The sequence below is a fragment of the Magallana gigas genome, chromosome 9 (assembly GCF_963853765.1).
Source record: "Magallana gigas chromosome 9, xbMagGiga1.1, whole genome shotgun sequence".
Taxonomy (NCBI): Eukaryota; Metazoa; Mollusca; class Bivalvia; order Ostreida; family Ostreidae; genus Magallana; species Magallana gigas.
The window spans coordinates 46,338,783-46,358,404 of NC_088861.1; the positions used below are offsets into that span (position 1 = coordinate 46,338,783).

The 19,622-nt window shown below is 34.3% G+C and overlaps 2 protein-coding genes across 2 annotated transcripts; both read left to right on the forward strand.

Moving 5' to 3' along the window:
• Positions 1–6,109: 6,109 nt before the first annotated feature.
• LOC105346069 (uncharacterized) lies at positions 6,110–11,803 on the forward strand. The gene is made up of 7 exons (XM_020074444.3): positions 6,110–6,539; positions 7,711–8,028; positions 8,174–8,401; positions 8,514–8,672; positions 8,972–9,043; positions 9,425–9,503; positions 10,498–11,803. The coding sequence occupies exons 1-7, from the start codon at positions 6,476–6,478 to the stop codon at positions 10,961–10,963; spliced, it is 1,386 nt and encodes a 461-aa protein (XP_019930003.3). The 5' UTR covers positions 6,110–6,475; the 3' UTR covers positions 10,964–11,803.
• Positions 11,804–17,254: 5,451 nt separating this feature from the next.
• Positions 17,255–19,380, forward strand: LOC105346062 (uncharacterized). Its single transcript, XM_011454514.3, has 5 exons — positions 17,255–17,371; positions 17,723–18,018; positions 18,227–18,376; positions 18,493–18,651; positions 18,782–19,380. Exons 1-5 carry the CDS (start codon positions 17,369–17,371, stop codon positions 19,014–19,016), a joined length of 843 nt encoding a protein of 280 aa, XP_011452816.3. The 5' UTR covers positions 17,255–17,368; the 3' UTR covers positions 19,017–19,380.
• Positions 19,381–19,622: the final 242 nt, after the last annotated feature.

Genomic DNA, 19,622 nt, shown 5'->3' on the forward strand with positions numbered 1-19,622 from the left:
TGTCTATCTTTAATTATATTGTTAAACAAACTGACATATAATGATTTAAAAAATTATCTTCTTCAACTTTTACCGACCTCACTGAAGCTGGTCAAAATAGAAAAGGAAGGGACAAATGAATGTAAAAAACGGATTATCAACCGTCCCCAACATATATTTCCGGAATGCTAACAATGCTCAGAATATTACATTGATAGATTTTGAGAAAGTTAATTATATATGTTCTATGTAAATTAAAGAATTGTAAATAAAACTTGCTTTGATAACGGCACATATTTACAGACAAGCTGATATATGTGTAAATGTAGACAAGCATATTTTATAAGTCTTATTGAAAGTTAAAGCGTTGACCACACAGAAAGTACTTGTGACTCTGTAAATTATTATTTAAACAATAAAATGCTTTCTTTGGTGATTCATTCGCGATATAAAGGTAGCGACATTGCAGGAAAAATACATAACCCGCGTTAGTGGGTTATGTAAATTTTTCCTGCAATGATCGCTACCTTCATAACCCGCATGAATCATCAAAGAAAGCATTTTATTGTTTATATTAACATCCTTCTTTAACTAATCAATAAACTGAATATGAAAAGTTAGTAAAATTCACTAAATTACTGTTAATGTACAAAAGTACGTTAGCTAAAAGAAACAGCCAAATCGTCTCCTGTGAGACTTTGAGTCTGGCATCGTCATGATTACATGTATTTCGTGCAGTCGGAGATTTTACTGATAAACAGGGAGTGTCAATTTCAGTCCTGTCACTTTCAGCCGCTGAAGATTTCGACCAATCGATAAATAGGGTGTGTTGATTTCAGTCTGGCTGTTTCTATAGAGCTATGAATTAACTATAAGTTTCCGTAAAAATATAGAGGAAATTATGCTTGGTATGGATGTAAATATAATGCCGTATATAAAGAGTTGCATAAAGAAATTACCTGTGATGAAATAAGAATAGCTATTAAAAAATCAAAGTACTGAAGTACTGAAAGCCGGGCTCTTTTGGTGCGTCTTTATGCATATTGTGTAGTAAAGACTGAAAATATCTCTCTCTCTCTCTCTCTCTCTCTCTCTCTCTCTCTCTCTCTCTCTCTCATGCTTTTAACGTCGGCAAAGCATCAGAGAGCGACCACATTTTGTAAACGGCTATAAACAAAAATATGTGTGTCTAGTAGAAAAAATTCAACAGTTGCTGCCTTGAATTTTGCAACAAGCGTTATATTAGTATATTATTCAATCCCATTTCTTCAACGCACATGAAAGTAGTAAAATTCATGCGCATTGTATGTGTCCAAAATGCAGTCTTGTTTTTAAAACTCGTTATTAATAAGAAAACTAAAAAACACAGACAATTTTCTCGAAATTACAAAAAAAAGAAAAGAAGAAGAAAACACTTTTGACAAAACGTGGCTCTTAATGTAATTATTTGGTATAGCGGAAGCTTTTACTTTGACGCTGTTTGGTTTTTTGTTTACTTTTGAAGTTGTGCTATTTATAGTCACATTGACATTTGCCTGCCTTCAGCAAGGACTCCGCTTTCAGCAGAGCCCGGCTGATTGCCTGACGTAATGACGTCAGGCATATCTAAGGTTTAAAAGTTGCAATCTCCGAAATAGTGCAGACAATGGGACAAGCAATGTCATGATATTTCACAAAAAAGATTAACCGATGCATGTTTAAGATGTCAGCATTTACATTCACAATTGATAAAAATGTTATATGGCATGTAATAACAACAGCGAGCAAGAGTTTTCAAGTAAAAGGGACGTTCACCATGCAGTACACGTGTGTAATCCTGATTTAAAAATAGATCAGCATTCCACCATATTTGAACGGTGAAAAGGGGGAAGGGGGTCATCGCAACAAGTTGTAACATATTGTCTATTACGGTACAATATAAAGTAATAACTGGTGTTGAATTATCATTATTACAAGAGAGTCATTAGTTTGGATTAAAACAAATATATATTTATATAGCTGGAATGTTTACTGGAGGAACTAAATCGCCAAAGCGGGGTGTGACCCGATTTTCGTTCAGTTGGGCGATTTCATTAATCTTGAAAAGGGATAATAACTCGCATGTCTTACTTAACGTACATTACTACATTTAACAATTACTAATCAAATGTGTTTCTTAATTCGATAGATTTCTTCCAAAACACCCGAACCAGAGTATAATATAAGTGTATATAGCTGTAACAAAACAAATGTCAAAAATTCATCTGACCCCCTCCCCATGGCTCTCGGTAATAGCAGGATTTCGCGCCATAATGTCTCATTCATAGTTTTTGCGTGCGTGTTGACGAGTGCGTTAATTGGAATCGGTGGCAGGGGATACTTTCGAAGGAAAGCCCCGTCAAAATTTTGAAATAAAGGGAAAAACTAGGTTTGACTGGTTATTTGAGAGGTATAAATTACTAGAATATTTATTGCATTCAGGAGCTCATGTCAATTTCATTGATATATGACACCTTAATACTGGTAGCACTTTTCATCAGATATGGAATGAAAATGCGAAACTGTGGCCAAAATTTTCACTTTCGGTTTTGTGCTTGAAAAGTAGGGTGGGTTCAGAACATGAAATGTCACTAAAAGAAGGTGATTGACCCCCATCAATTGGTGATTATTTGCATGGGTATACATTGAGCTACCAATCCTATGGTAGTTTATGGCAGTTGCTCGGGACTGGAGCGTGGTGCTGGACCCGTGAAAATGTGAAAAAAAATTTCAGAAAATTTTGAGACCGTCCCCGGCTATTCTATATAGTGCTATATGTAAGTTGTACTTATTTTATTCTGAAATGTTTAAAAATTCTCAAGAGTCGGGACCATGTGTCCCCTGCATGCAAACCAATTTTAGCAAATTTAAGAATCCACTGAAAAATTAAATCACATATATGAGCACTATCTGCCTTACATTTCCTCGACCAAAAAAACATTCCCCTGCCACCATCATGCGAATACCCCAGAGCACACCATGTGTTTACATCACAGGCACGTAGCATTGGGAGGTGGGGTGAGGGAGGCTGCTTCCCCCTCCCCATTTTTTGACAGCTGGCACTTTTCTTAACTTTATAGGATAAATGGAAATATCATGGATTCCCCCCCCCCCCCTCCACTTTTGTAGGAGCATGCAATAAATGAAACTGCAAATAAGGAATTCTAATTGAATTGAAGTTACAGTTAGGGTTTTTTTTTCATGAATTTGAGAATTCACCTTTTTTTTTATTGCTTGTCAAGATGATTTTGATTAAGCTGCCCACACACATTCAAAATCAAAACGTATTTGTATACCCTTTCATATTTCATATGGTTGGAAATTTTTAAAAATGCCTTTCAGTTGATTTCGCATCTTAATTAATATAACAAATACATGTACAATTAAAAAAACCCGACTATTTACTCTCCAGCTTTCAAGCTTACATAAACTTATATGATATGTGTACATTCCTAAAAAATGAATTGATAAAATAAATGAATTTCAATTGATATATATATATATATTTACATGTTTTAGATCGAGGAAAAGACTGACATTTCGTCCTTATTTTGCACGTTCCGTTTATAAATTTATGATCAGCAGCGAAAATTAAAATTCATTTCTGATAAGATAGCCTAACTGATACATGCATGCTTCTATTGAATAATTTGGTTTAGTCATGCAAGCTTTTTGGAAAGCTATTACTTGTTAAAATGTAACAAATGTTGAAGTGAGAACTACATTGTACGTGAGTTATTAATAAGATGTAATTACAAGTATATTTTGATGCCTGTGCTGCATAAAATTTTTAACAAAATACTAATGTCAAGTTTACTGTCTCCCTAATTTGTGGACAAAAAGTTGTATTGTACCAGTGCACAAAAAGGTGACATTGATGATGTAAACAACTATAGGGGTATCTCTGTTGTCAGTTGTTTTGGAAAACTATTTACGATTGTTTTAAATAATAGATTCTTAGAATGGGATATTTTGACTGATGCTCAGTTTGGATTTCGACCAGGACTTATTACAGTAGATGCTATATTTCTTTTGCAATCACATTTTAGTGACTCTATGTAACAAAAACCGTCTATATTGTTGTTTTGTGGATTGTCAAAAGCCATTTGACTCTATTAACAGATGCAAGCTATGGGGTAAAATATATGAAGTTGGTATACGAGGGAAATTATTACAAGTTATAAAATCAATGTTCAATAATGTGAAGTCATGTGTTTTAAGTGATTACTTTAGAAATGACATGGGTCTTATGCAAGGTGAAGTGTTACCACCACTACTTTTTGCTTTCTATGTTAACGATTTTGAGATATAAAAAAAAACAACAATTGTCCATCCATTGAACTACAAATGATTAACATTTTCCTGTTAATGTTTGCAGATGGCATGGTATTGATTCCTGAAAGCCCTGCTGGGTTACAGGGTACATTGTATGTTGAATACACTTAGTAAATATACTAAAGAATGGGATCTGAATGTAAATGTGTCTAAAACCAAGGTTGTTATTTTAGAAATGGTGAGAAAATATCAGATCTTGAAAGCTGGTCATACAATGAACAAAAGTTAGAACCTGTGAATACTTTGAAGAATCTTGGTATGTATTTAACTTCAATGGAATTTTTTACAAGCACAAACATATGTAGCAGATCAAGGACGGAAAGCACTTTTTGCAATATCAAACACTATGAAAAATTATTCTTTTAATGTTTAACTCAATGTTCTGTATTTAATACGTATGCACATAGTATTCTTTCGTATGTCTGTAAAATTTTGGGTTTCCACAAAGCATCCGGTATAGAAAAGGTATATCTCAATTTTTGTAAGAGAATTCTTGAGGCAACAAAAAAAAACTACAAATAATTTAGTGTATTATGAACTGGGTAGACTGCCTAGAAAGAAGCTACGAATTTTCAAATATTGGTTAAAAATCAAAAATACGAATATCATTATCTTGAAGGAGACTTGTTCAAATCGATGTAAAACCTACAAGATAATTGAGTGTAGAATGTTAGATATTGATAAACAAACTTTGAGGTCATCGTTTTCGACCTCTCGGAAGAGTATGTTATATCAACACCTTGTATATATAATTTTTGTTTGCTATTTTATCTCAGAAAACCGATTAACTATACTTAGAAAAAAATTATAAGTATTTTTTGAACTTCGTCACACTCTTTAAATATGGATTTATGCTTTTTTAAAGCATGCTCTAGTTGTTTCGGAATAACATAGACTTATTTCATAATGCTGTCAATTGATATCACATCTAGTTCACTTCACTTAGATACATATGTGTATCAGTTATAAATATATTTTCTGTGTGAATCTCAGAGTCCACGCAACAATTATTGGAAATAACATTCAATAATTTAAATGCGATTGAATGAAATTGTATACATATTTATTAGAAATAAATAGCTAATGTAATAGTAGTAAAAACACAAACAATTCTTTCTTTAAAAACATTTATAATAAGGCATATACACGGAATAACGGGACATATACACAACTATATTGATTTTACATCCACTAATTAGTATCTCCTCTTCAATGTTTATCTTACAAAAAAATCGATTGTGGTTCACATTTAAAGTTGACCAGGCTGAAATCTGCACGATCATATTAATATATTTTAAAACGATAAATATATTTCTGCATTCTTAAAACCTAACACATTCCTTTAACCTTTAGAACCGTACTCAAACGCATCGCTTAAAAAACATCAAATTTAATTCGAATGTATACTAGTATATGATTGATCATTGCTGCCCTTTTCATACTATTGAGGTTAAATTTGCGCGGATTATTTCCTGAACAATTAGACTGCAGCAATTCCATATCTTTTGAGAATTATTGATTGTATAGTTCCATGTATTTTATTCATCTCTTTAAAAATCATTCAAATACTAGGAAAGCAAAAACATATTAATTATCTCATTAATTTAGAACACTTGTACATGACTATATACACGTCAACATGTAACAATGACGTTAGATATCCATAAACGTGTTTGTATACAGACGTCCATGTTAAATATCCATAAACTTGTGTGTATACATACATTCATCTCATTACTCTCACACACCATTCCCCCATTGAACTGTAAAATGTATTATCATAACGACCCTTTATGACGGTTTTAATAGCCAGGTAAATGTTCACTCCATACATTTATAAATCGATTCTAGATTGCTCATTATAACCCATCGCTCCGACCCGCCCTTCTCTATCTTTATGGCGGCCTTACCCCCCATTAAATCACCCCATTTCCGGGTCCTCAAGTAAACTCTGAGTTTGTGTCTTAATGGCTCAATTGATCCCGATTTGTTTGCAAACAATACCCGCTTGCTGAGGTTAAGGTGTCGTAACCCGTGTGTAGAAATAATAGGGGGTACCGATTGTTTACATCGTTAGGGATCGGACTGCGTGGACATATACTGTACATGTATATATCTATGATGTTTTAAACTGACCAGAAACATGACCACTTTCTACATCTTCCAAATTGTGTTGGTAACGTTGGAACTTCCCCACGGGTTTACAGGTGAGTAGCTTTGAGTTGTAAATTAATGTAATAAAGTGTTGATGAAGATTTAAAACATGATTTTGAGTATGGATTTTAATGTGATTGATTTGAGCCTCTTCCGTTCATAATTTATCATGAATTCGGTTTTTCCTGTAAACTTTTTAAGTAGAATAAGTTAATTTCTTTGTTTTTATAAGATTATAGACTTCTGTCGTTTAAACTTTAGTTTAATCAATTTTAACCATTTAATTATTTGATTTAACTTCTCGAAGCTCAATCCTAACCTTTAATCGTCGTTCGTGTTTGTTCAAATGAATATAATTCGATTGTAATTTATTTTGTCTTATTTCAAAATTTTTAAATGCCAAAGATTCTATAGCTATACTTTTAGTTTAAACATATTTTAATTAATAAATTCAATAATTAAATGAAAAAGCTATACTTTTGTATGAATAATACTTTATTTTCAAATTTAACATACTGTCATATATATACATTATCAAAGATTCTTTGAAAAGCAAACAATACGTTTTGAATTTTTCTAAAGTGGTGATTTCATGGTTATATATAGTGAGTAAAGTATGTGTCGAAAGCCATCGATGAATTAATACTTAATATGCATTCACGGGGGGAACTTGATATTTACCGGCTATGATTCTCTCCTCCACCCCACCAAGACATAAATAGTCTTATATTATTAAATATTTGACCTTATTCTGGCATCAATATTATCATAGAAGGTCGATGATCAATTTTTTTTATATGCTGTTTATTATAATAAATGCTTTTAAGGATTTTCTCTAAAAAAAAATTATAATTTTTTTTTTTTAAATTTATTATCCTTTAATTTTTTTATCTTATACAATTGTTCTATGTGTATAATGAAATACACCAACAGAATTCTGCACAATTATATTGACGAACAGATAGCAAGTAAACTTTAATGCCGCCAAAAAAATTCAGTGAAAAAAATCAGGAAAATTTAGTCCAAATTTCCTCTGCTTTGTCACACATCCAGCTTTGTTTGAATTAATGATAAAAATATCAAATGTTTAAGTCAAATATCAATTTACTATTTAATGAGGATATTCAGCGTATTTCAGACAATTCTACTTTTAGTCAAGATACTAAACAGTTTAACCATGAGTAAATATCATTTTTAAACCAACACATTGGATGTTTTTTTCAGGAGGCCCCATCTTCTCACAATGCGCCCCCGCTGGGCACCCCTTGTCCATACAGTGTGACAACTGGAGCGTCATCTACGTCAGACAGACGATGTACTCCGAGTACTACGGGGTTCCGAATGTCGGCTGTCAGCTTCCGGCCTACAACAGCCTGTGTCATGCCTTCAGTAACTCCTCGGACTTTTACTACAATGGGAAGTACCAGGCGGAGCACACGTTCCTCTCACAGAAGTTGTCGTTCGTGGGTCGGACATTCGGGGTGAACTGTAACGAATCAGCTACTGTACGAGTTGTTCAAGTTCTCTATGAGTGTCTTACCGGTAAGGTCTACCGATATTTTAAAAAACAAACTTATTATAATATAATAAATTATATATTTGTATATTAAAGATAGTAGAAACCCTTGTACTACACGATTGACTTAAATAATTGTTTATGAATATGTCAGCTTTTTGTTGACGACAGAATTAGAAAGACCCAGTATATGTGAGGAGAGAAACACCTTTGGGGATGTCGACGGGATGCTCTTTAACCCGGGCTTTCCTGACCCTGTTAGGAACCAGTATGGCGAATGTTCTTGTCGGATATTGGCAACAGACTGGGGTGTGGTAAGACTGAGCGCCATCATCATCAATCCCATACACCCTCACACCGGAACAGGAAGATGGAGTCTAAATGTCAAACTTAACAATGGTATTATGTTTATATGACACAAAAACAATCCATATTGCCAGCTTTGTATTGAACTTGCCGACTCACAAACATGAGGATGAGATTATCAATACATTGTTTTTGTTTTGTTTAGAACAGGTGTATAGTCTTGACCAGATGTACCGGCTGTCCGCAGACATCGGAATCCCAGACACCAACAGCCTCACTTTGGAGTACAGGAATGGCGGCGACACCATGTTCCTCCCCGTGATGGTTCCTCGCGTCCCCTCGGGCTTCTGGGTCAAATACTCAGGTAATTTGCTACACAGGCATATGGGACTTTCTGATGGTTTCTCGGGTCTCCTAAGGCTTCTGGGTCAATTACCCAGGTAATTTACTACATGAGACTGTCTGCATATAGTTTGTAAAAGAGCGCTTTAGTATTTTCTTATGGAATGCACACCATTTTATAAGTAACCTTCCATGAAATGGTGTTATTTTAGGATCGACAAGTATTGAGACAGTTCAGATATTTACACTTAAGGCTATCGCGGTCAATTAGGTCCCCAAAAAAAATAAATGTTGAAGTTCTAGTATCTTTTTTCTCTTTAGTTTTTCCTGCCACGTCCAGGATCTACATGACGTGTTCGGTCAAAAAGAAAGAGGGGACACAACTCTCGCCGGGTAAGGACGACCATGTACCTCTGGCATAAATGAAGGATACTATTATACATGTAGTACCTTAACCAGAAAACAAAACACGGATTATTCGAAAAGAAATATTAACCTCTTATTTATTTCATATCGCCCCACGTGTGTCGACCATGCTGCATCAAGTCACGTGTGTCAACTATGCTGCATCAAGTCACGTGTGTCGACTATGCTGCATCACGTCACGTGTGTCGACCATGCTGCATCAAGTCACGTGTGTCGACCATGCTGCATCACGTCACGTGTGTCGACTATGCTGCAGTAGTCTGTAAATGGCTTGCCTGTTTGTCTGCCATTGTTCTAGACTTGTGAGATTTACATGTAGATTTATTAATGTTTGGCCATTGGTTTTAGGACTCCTCGCGGTGATAGGTAGCATCACGGTCCTGTCTGTGCTCATCCTGGGGGTCATTGCCGCCCTGTTTGTGAGAAGGTGAGGCGTCCCACACCATAATGCCAAATAAGTTTATTTTTCCGCACAACAAAGACTTGATTATTGCTATATGTACACGTGCTTCTTTGATAAGCGATGATATACCTTCGATGTATAATTATTTAAGCTAGGATCTAAAGCTTGGACCCTTCTCAATTGAGCACTGAACATGTAAAAAAAAAACACCACACACACGCCAAATTTAGGCAAAATAAAAAATAATCTATCAATACATGTTTTCTGTATACCAGCACCGGTACAATGAGCCATATATTACATCTAGCTGCAGGTCTGTGGCTCCTGGTCTAATAAAAAATCGGATGGAGGACCTGGGAGCTACAGTGTCACCCTTTGAATAAATTGTGTATTTATTGCGCACTAAAACATGCGCTAGTTTTGAATTAATTAACCTTATAATTTACATTGAGATCGAGAGTCGCCATTTTTACAGTAAACAATTTAAACTACATCACTTCACTTTACGGGAATGGTTATGTTTAAAAGAATATCAGAGGCAACTAAGGAGACGATATCAGTAGACAATTACATGAAGAATTTTATAGTACTTATTGTTTTCATAAAATTTGCGTATAGATAGATAAGGATAATTAGTCCAAAACTAGCGCACGTTTATCTGCGCAATAAATACACTTTTTCGATTGATGGCACTGCAGCACCCAGGTCGTCCATCTGATTTTTTTTTCAGACCGGGATATACAGACCTGCAGCTATATCACATCTACTTATAGGTCTTATATTACCTATACATATATACCTATTTATACCAGTGCCTATGACTTCAACATGTATTTTGTCGCTCTCTTTTTGCAACTGTGTTATTATTATTTTTTTTGGGCCGTTCGATAACAATATTATTTTTTTCAAAGTGCGAAAAAACCGCAACTTTTGAATTTCTCTGCCACCGTATACTATGTTATGTAAGTGTTTGAATCAAATAGATTGATATGTATTTTTATGGTTTTGTGTTCGACAGAAATTTTATAAAAAGAAGGAAGAACCCGCCCTTTGTCAGCCGATGCTTGAAACAACACGGCAGCTCAAGTACCAGAAGCACCGCTTTCTCCGAACTCAACAAAGAGTTCCACTTCCTGCGCAGGTGCAACACACTGTCGTCTCTATCCAGATACAACAGCCTACCTCCGAACTTTATCTTTAAACACAATCCACGGAAGATGTCGTCTGCTAAATCCCAAGATTCCGGGATAGCAGTAATAGACTTTCACCGGAGTGAGTCGTTCAAAAATGCAGTGAGTTCCGACAAAGCAGACGACAGTGTCGAAAACGAGGCTAAACTTGGGGATAGTTCAAGTGCTAAACAGGAAGTGACGTCTGTCTCTGAGAAGGAGAAAAGTAGTGATGTTTCACAAGACGTTCCCGAGTTTGGCTTTTATGAATTTTTGGCTGTATTAGGTGCAACAAGTGACGAAATCGATGTATAAATGTGAATGAGATGATAACCGCCATTTGTGTTTGATTGAATGTCGTCCTGTATATTAGATAATTATGATTGAATGGCGTCGTGTATGTTAGATGATAATGTAAGTTAATAGATTGATGCATGTTATTGTTTGATACAGGCAGCTGTGTTGAATTAGGAGTTGCCAACAATAGGTAAAGATCATCATTCGGCTGTCTATGTTAGTTAGAATACATGCAGGGTCTTTCAGTCTATCCTGCAACATGCGCGGATCAGGCGTCAGGGAGAAGGAGGTGTAAATACGTTGTAACTCCTAACAAGTCTCCTCGGACCCCCAACCCTCCCCAAGCAACAAACTTATTCCTTGGACTCCACTCCCCTCTCTATACCAGTTTTGACATGCAAATATGTTTTAGAGTCAATGAATCACAGGCACGTAGCACCAGGGGGAGGGGCCTGGCCCCCCACTTTTTCTCGCAGGAATAATTTTTTTTAAATTTACATATAAAAAATTGAATTATCAGTGAGTTCCCCCCCCCCTACTTTTTTGGGAGTATGTAAAAATTGATATGAAAATAAGGAAACGAGGAGTGAAATTAAAGTTATATACTACCCCAGCCCGCATGTATATTCACGTCTTTTCATTTTTTGGGACAAATTTAAGATCAAAACTAACGCTGTATCAGTTTCTGTGTAATTTCTTCTGAAGAGTAATAAATTCCTGCAATGAGTTCAGTTACATAATTATTGTATCTTTAATTATGGTATCTTTGGTGTTCCTTATTACAACTGAAAGTCAATATTTTGATGATGAATTAAAAAAAAAACTTACATCCAAGTTATTTTATACTATACTATACAATACTATTTAATCTATACATATTGGATATCTTAGTATAGTATATCTTTTTAAAAAAAAGTATTATGTTTTTTTATTACATGTATTTCAACATGGACATATTGTATACAACTTTGACTCGTTGTATACAATCTTTTGCCGTATTTTAAATAAATGTCATATATTTTATACAATATTTTATTTTTTTTAAAGTATATGATATATACTTAATAAATATATCCCTCTTGTTATAATTTTGTCGCAGACTATAGGAGGGTATTTATTACACTAGTTATTGTTTGCCGAAACACACCGATGCAGAGTTATCTCGCTTTGACCACTTGTTAACAGCATTCGGACATCTCCAGACTTTTACGTTACATATAAAGGTAAGGGTGAGGTGATCCAAATTTGTTCTACTCAACATTGACTCAATATTTGCTGATTATAAGCTAGAAAAGGAACGTGAGGTAAACGAATCAATATATATCAATAAATACATAACATGTAGCGCAGACAGACTGAGATTATGGCCCGGCCTTTTTGGACTTTCATATCAATCTCTGAGAGAATATATCTGTAGAACTGATGACTAATTAGTTGACCGTCCAGCCTCATTAATTAAGGATGATGTATATATGCACTTCCTGTTTTACATGTATGCGCGTAAATTCATTTACTCTTCACCTTAATTTTTATCTATAAAAAACTATTTTTAATCGATCATTTCTAATCAATCATTTTCTAAATGCGGAAAAAGACCTCGCTGAAGAAAGATTTTCTTCTAGTTTTGATTTGAAAATATTTATTGTCAAATCGAGATTGGGGTAAAACGTATTAATGAATTCCAAAACCTATATGATATGTGTGTCACATACATGTACATTGTAACTATCTGCGGCTGATGATGGACAAAAGTGTTCCTTTACAAAAATTGAATATTTACAAATTTTTATTTACGTTCAAGCAATATAAGCTGCATTTTTCATGTTGAATTTTTTTTTTTACTAAAATGTTCTTTTCTACTTTTAAAAATGACAAAAATATAATGGTTTTTAAATTTCTGTTAGTTAATTTCCATCGGATAAGCCGTTAAGAAGCCTTATTTGGAGCAAAATTGAATTATTGTCGTCCTGTACAAAAATTGATTTGCTATACATTCCTTAGAAGAGAAATCTTTCCTTTGACAAAAATTAATGATTTTTTCAAATCTTATTTATCATAAAAGTTTAATTAAGTTATATGCAGACTTATCAAACTAGCAGGTTTTTGCAGCAAAATAAAATTCTATGAAATATAGTTCTTATTGCTTATTTTAAGTAAACATTTACATCTTTATACCACTATCGTATGAGCAGAATTTTGCTTTAATAAAACGTCTAGATCGATCGATTAGTATAGGTATATTGTAATTCTACATGCCAGTGCTAGAAGGTTCTGATAGTTTTAGATGTAGAAGGAAGGTCAGCCAGAGTTACCTCTCTTTGGACTGCGAGGAATATTATCGAGGCTGGTCAGACTATCCATCAGTTCACCTGATTTTTTAAACCACAAGCTTTATTTCTTCTGTAATGAGTTCATTCAAATATCGTATATTTATTTTTGAATCATTTTGTATATCTTAATACAAGGCTGTTCTGGGCGAGATGAATACAGTTTAAAAATGATGCTCAGAGCTTTCTCGTCGAATGACGCAATCTTATATATATAGCTACAAAACTCTGGTGAATTACACATTATACACGATCACATCTTGGGATCATATATACTTGAAAGTAAAATCACATCACGCTTCATCATTTTTGGATAAATCAGACATCTAGCTTGTTGCCTTGCGTCCAACCCTTGTCGCGGGTAAAACGCCCTAAATTTCGAAGGGGAAACTGGGAATTAATTTTTCATAGCAATGCTTTATTTAATAAAATAGGATATTTGGCGATATTGCAAAGTAGATAATTTTAACACAACAGATAATTTTTTTAGCAATTGTGTTCTACCGGTGTACCTCTGAATGAATTGCTGCCATTTCTCGCACATTCTGTGTGTTTTGTACAGATATAGTTGTTTGAAATGAATAAAAATGAGAGAAAAATATGTATCTTAATCAGTCAAAAACAAACTACTTATGATTCTATGCATGTGAAGTGTTTAGAACATTCTGAGGTAACCGATTGAACAACAGTTCCTAATTTACATATTTTCTAGATTTGGATCTGTCCTGTATAATTGGATCGACGCTAATATCATTTCACACGTATGAATTTTTGATAGCTTTATTATCAATCTAATTTTGACTGATTTATAATCATTCTAATTTAGCTTATTGACGCCGATGGTGTACGCTGGTGATTAACCAGGGGATTTCTGATTTTTCAAAAACCTCCATTGTTTTTAGCCCTGTGATGACGCACATAATTTGTTTTGTTTTTTATGTTGGTTGGAGGCCACCAGATTATAGTACATTAAATCAAAGGTGCGTCGGCTATTGAATTTTTTTTTCTTAATAAATTTTGCGGTTTCGTTGACAAGGTGATTCAGATTTGTTTTTATTATTGTCGAATATTCCATGTACTTGTGGTTTTTATATAATGAAAAGTGAATATAATTTTAGCACAATCAGCAAAGCAATTGAAGCGTGTGTTTATGTTCATTTGTATTGGAGAAAAAGCCTTGGATATTTATTTTCCTTTGTAGTTTTTTATAGACTAACTTTATTTTACCAAATAAGATTTGACTATGTGCATCTACTAAAACGTTTGCTGCACTTTTCAATTCCAAACAAATTCACATGAAGAAAAATCCCCCAGACAAAAGCAGTTTTTTGAAAAAGACACAAAATTGAAATAACAATTATATTTATTGTACAAGACTTTTTTCTTCAAAAACAAAATTAATGTATAAATGTATAAATGCTATGATGAATAAGTACTGGGTTACATTTGAAGCTTATCCCAAGATTTCATTTCAAAATGTCAAAATGAATCTAAAAAGAAAACCGCAAGTAATTAATTAAACGGATAATTTGCTGGTGTAGGCATTCATTCAAACTTTTTATTGCATAATTCATCACAAACCTAATGCCAACACTACAGAATAATGCACTGTTCATACATTTTTTATGACCACCATTTGCAACACATTACAATTTTTCAACACACCTTCTTTCGCAAAAAAAAAAAAAAAAAAAAAAAAAAAAAAAAAAAAAAAAAATTGACCGCATTTGATTTCTAAGTTCAATTTGACTTGAAGAACAATTTATTTCCAAGCGTACACATTAAAACAAATATTTCCAACACCCCTCCCCTAACAAAAAATATTAAATGATTATAAAGAATTTGATTTTAATTTACACGGTTTCGTTATCTATGTCCTGACTGCCAATTGCCGGACCGTAATGTGACCTAGAACCGATTACATATTCGTCACATGTACACGTCCTTTTTGTAGTGCATTTATTTGCTGTTATGTTATATAGAAACATTATTGACCATTTTTCACTACAACATTATTTGGTGAAACCCATTCCTTGTATTTACAAAATAACAACTCAGTAATAGAAAGTGGACGCCATAAATATATACATGTATTGCGAAATAACGAATATGTTAATTTTGTAGATCCGAAATTGAGGATGAATAATACTTTGTCTTAATATATCCACGCTACCAGCAATTACGAGCCAAATATATTAAAAAAAATACTATTGGATAAAACCCATCAATGTATAATTTTTTACAATAATTATGTGTAAACAATGCTAGAGAACTCTGTAACTTAGGGATGTTCTTGCATCATGTCTTCAAACTACATGTTGATTGATATACTATTTAACAATTGTTGTAATTAAATCGATGTTTTGAATTGTATATTCTCCAATGCTATTATCACTATATTACATATTCAAAGTGTTTCACTGAGGGAAGATTTTACTTCGAATTCATGTTAAAACCATTCCATATGCAATGAGACGTATGTCTTAGGCAATAAAGAAAGTTGAAATGTTGATGAATAGACCTTGTGATGTTTTATGATATAACGTTCAATTAATTACCCCCCCCTCCCATTTATATTGCATTTTTTTTAAAATTAAACTTGACACGTTTTTTGAAAATGCCCTACCATCCTGAAAACAATTAGCACGTTTATGTCTGTTAGGACACTCTAGTTTGTTTTTTGATAAAGAGTCATAACTTATGAACTGAAAAAAACATGTTAAATATTAAGCAAATATGTATTAAAAAGACAAAGAAAGAAAATAACTGAAGAAAATCCCCATAAATAAATATTAAGACGATGATAAAACAACGTGAGAATTACTGTATGTGCATCTATGAACAAGCTTCAGTACCGTCAGTGCAATCCATTAATCTCAAATAATATAATCGAAATGCACAACAACAAGAAAACCTTCAATATTAGGTTTAAACTTGTTTCCAAATCCCTATTAGCCGGTTATAATTATGCATACTTCATTAAAATAGAATTAGCAAAAAAAAGACAATGTTATTTTTTATCTAACCAATATCATGGACGATACCCAATACATCCTTAAGCAACATTTTACCTGCAGAATATCCCCAAAAAAAAAAACACGTGATAAATTCTTTGGCAAAAAATATAGTGTGCAAAAAATCAATTTGAAATTAAGATATAGATAGAGTGTGCAAGAAATCAATTTGAAGTTAAAATATATAGATAGAGTGTGCAAGAAATCAATTTGATGTTTTACAAATTGTCATGAAAAATTACAGTTAAAACTTAAAAAATGTGAAAACTACGAGGAAAAAAATACGTTTAAATAAACGTCAGTCAGTGGATTTTGATATTTTGCAAGTTTGATTCATGTACAATTTAATTAGAATAGTGGGAAAATGAAAAATCAAGCAAAATGTTTAAGAAGAAATCATTAAGTTTCTATACTGTCTATTGAACACTAGAATTATTTTAAAAAACACTTAATTTTGAAAATAAAATACAAACTTCAAATATTACTGAGCACATATTTCTATCCTATAATCTTTATTCTTATAATAAGAATCAATAAAATACAATGTAAGAAATTGTATAGATAAAACTGTTTTTATGGTTTTGCTGAGAACAGCAGATTTTGACTTGTTATGATAAAAACATGTATGTATGTGAAGGTGTTCTTATTTCCTGTTTTCTTTGGTCCATATCGATGGCGACCAATATGTAAACATAAAGATCGTTTATTTCTCTCATTAGATGGTGTATGTATCTGGCATAGTTTAGTGTGATAAATAAACCAAAATACATAATTCCTTCCCTAATGAGGAACTATCAGAGACCAAAATAAAGAAGAATTGACAATCATTCTTTACGGATCTTAGTTATGACGTCAGATGCCTGTGCGTCTGTCTCCTAGCCGAATTCACCCCGAGGCGAAAAACCACTACACCAGAATAGGCCTCTCTGACGTCTGTCTGTCAATCAGCGATGCGTGACATTCACTGACTGACGAATGGGAGGCAAGTTTCCGCCTCCCTCCGCGAGTATATAAGTAGAGAATACACAGACTTGGACCATAACAACCAAAGCTTTTGGTTAACACTGACTAACAAAGCAGCAATGGTAAGAGACTTGTAAAGCAAAAGAAATATATTTAAAAAAAAAAAATTTTTTGTTTCTGAGTAGCTAAAAAGAAAAAAAAAACTGGTTTTTTTTAAAATTGAAATTATAATTCATTTAAAATTAACAGTATTCAATGTTTGGTTTTCTGCAAATTGAAACAATGCAAAAACATAATTGTTTAAAAATGAAAAATAAATTATTCCCTCTTTGTAAATATGAGTTTAAAAACTATGCGATAGAATTGAGTGTCAGTTTGATTGCGTTGTTCGGTGTATACTGGAGTTTTGCTTATTTTTTGTGCTTACAAATGTTTTTGGTTAATTACAAATATTTGGTTTTGTTTGTTTACAGATGTTTTATCTTGTTCTCCTGGCGGTGACCGCCTCAGTACATTCCGTCATGTACGGGCCTGGTGCCCCGCTCCCTGTGGGCCCCCGTCTCGATGGGGTCAGCACGAACCCCTTTGCCGGATACATGACGCTACCCATTAAACGACAGGGATGCCAGCCAGCTTCCAAGTACAACGTGGACGCCATCTTTGATCGTAGCTTCCTGTGCCCCAGGAATACCCAAATGCCCCAGAACTGGCCTACTACAGTCCAGAACCGGTTCTTTATCCCCGATCAGCAGTTCCAAGATTATCAAAAGTAAGTAGTCAGTGATTCTCACACCACACAGTGCACTCTCATAGTCAGCTGCTAATTATCATGGGTTGCAAGTTAACAAAACCTTTTCGTGTAAGCTTGTTCAGTGGATTGTAAATATTGCTTGATTTCCAGAATATGTAAATAATATTGAGATTTACACCCGGTTTCGAACATTAGACTTATAACATATTATTTCCTTCCATTTCAGGCAAAATCTGTTAGGCTGCTTCACCAACCCCCAAAACGACCCCAGGGCCATTGAATATTACAAGCAGACCTACGATGCCCTGGAAACCTGGAAGTATTCTGGACTTGATATGGAGTTCTCTCAATGTTTCTCCGACCTCTACAAATACGAGTAGGTTACTCACTACCATTCGGTCATCATAATAAGACCATGCAAGAAACTAAGAAATCATTTAAGAATAGGTTTCAGAGCTGAATACTGACTGATGTTTTGTTTGTATTTGACAGGGACGCGGTACAGATCACCAAATACAAGCTGGACCCCGTCTGTAAGACCCACCGTGTGGACCTGTCCGGGGAGGCCATCTGGCACAATTTTAATGGCATCAAGCACAAATGCTTCATTCCTTTCCCACAACAGCTGACCACAGTCAAGTGTACCCACTCGTAAGTACAAGACTCCCCGGTACCTGTAACTGTAGCTGTCCTATCGAGACTGATAGACAGTGAGTGTTTAGCATCGGTTTTTTTCCCGCGTTAATGGCCGCTATTACATTGTATTTATCTGATTTTACAGACAAAAGGATGACATCGACAACTGCCGCATGGGTTACGACATCAGGTCCGAATACAGATGTGCCCCCACCAACTTCGTCCGAAGAAAGGTGAACTTGGTCTGCCCAGAAATCCAGCGTGTGTTCATTAGATCCTTCGACGTGCCCACTGCCTGTAGCTGCAAACTGTGCTATGAGTGCAAGGACGTGATCCCCGACCCCCGGGTCTACATCAACCTACCCCCCGCCAAGAAGTAAAACAAGAATTCCACCACACTGTGATAACTGACGACATGATGAAGACAACTGAATGACGTCACTTCCGGCGTCATGTCTCCACTGTGTCGTCTGTCCGACGATTGTTGAATCTTCCCCAAAGTGCCATATATTTTTCTAAGATTTGAAATATTGTACGAGAGTGTGTGTTTGTGTGAGTCGTTCGCATTCGGGCGCGTGCAATCTGCTGACTTGTTTTGTTCTGTGATGTATTGCTTTGTCTTTTATGATGTCTTTGTGAATTCTAACTTTTGTAATGTCCTTTTGTAAATCATCATTTTGTTGTTATCTGAAGTCCCTATGATATTGTTGAGATATTTCTACAATAAAATAATATAAAATTAAAGCTACTTGTCTGGGTTTTTTTCTTTGTTGAAAGGTTTGCTGACTTTGTGTTTTCATTGAAACACAAAAGCATGCATGAAAACCATTGAATTTCAAGATTTTCCTTCTTTTAAAACATCAAGACGTATTTAATCTCCATTTCAACCGGCAACGTGTTAATATGTGTCAACCATGGAAGTTTACAGTACCAAAGCGTGCCGGGACAAACAAGATAGAGATGAATTTTCCTCTTGATGTAAATGT

What these genes read in the sequence shown, in the direction of transcription:
- LOC105346069 (XM_020074444.3), top strand. Translation starts at nt 6,476, where the DNA reads ATGACCACTTTCTACATCTTCCAAATTGTGTTGGTAACGTTGGAACTT. An exon ending in TCTCTATGAGTGTCTTACCG is followed by an intron (nt 8,029 to 8,173) that starts GTAAGGTCTACC and finishes TGTTGACGACAG; the next exon opens with AATTAGAAAGACCCAGTATA. An exon ending in AAATGTCAAACTTAACAATG is followed by an intron (nt 8,402 to 8,513) that starts GTATTATGTTTA and finishes TGTTTTGTTTAG; the next exon opens with AACAGGTGTATAGTCTTGAC.
- LOC105346062 (XM_011454514.3), top strand. An exon ending in TCCGACCTCTACAAATACGA is followed by an intron (nt 18,377 to 18,492) that starts GTAGGTTACTCA and finishes TGTATTTGACAG; the next exon opens with GGACGCGGTACAGATCACCA. An exon ending in ACAGTCAAGTGTACCCACTC is followed by an intron (nt 18,652 to 18,781) that starts GTAAGTACAAGA and finishes CTGATTTTACAG; the next exon opens with ACAAAAGGATGACATCGACA.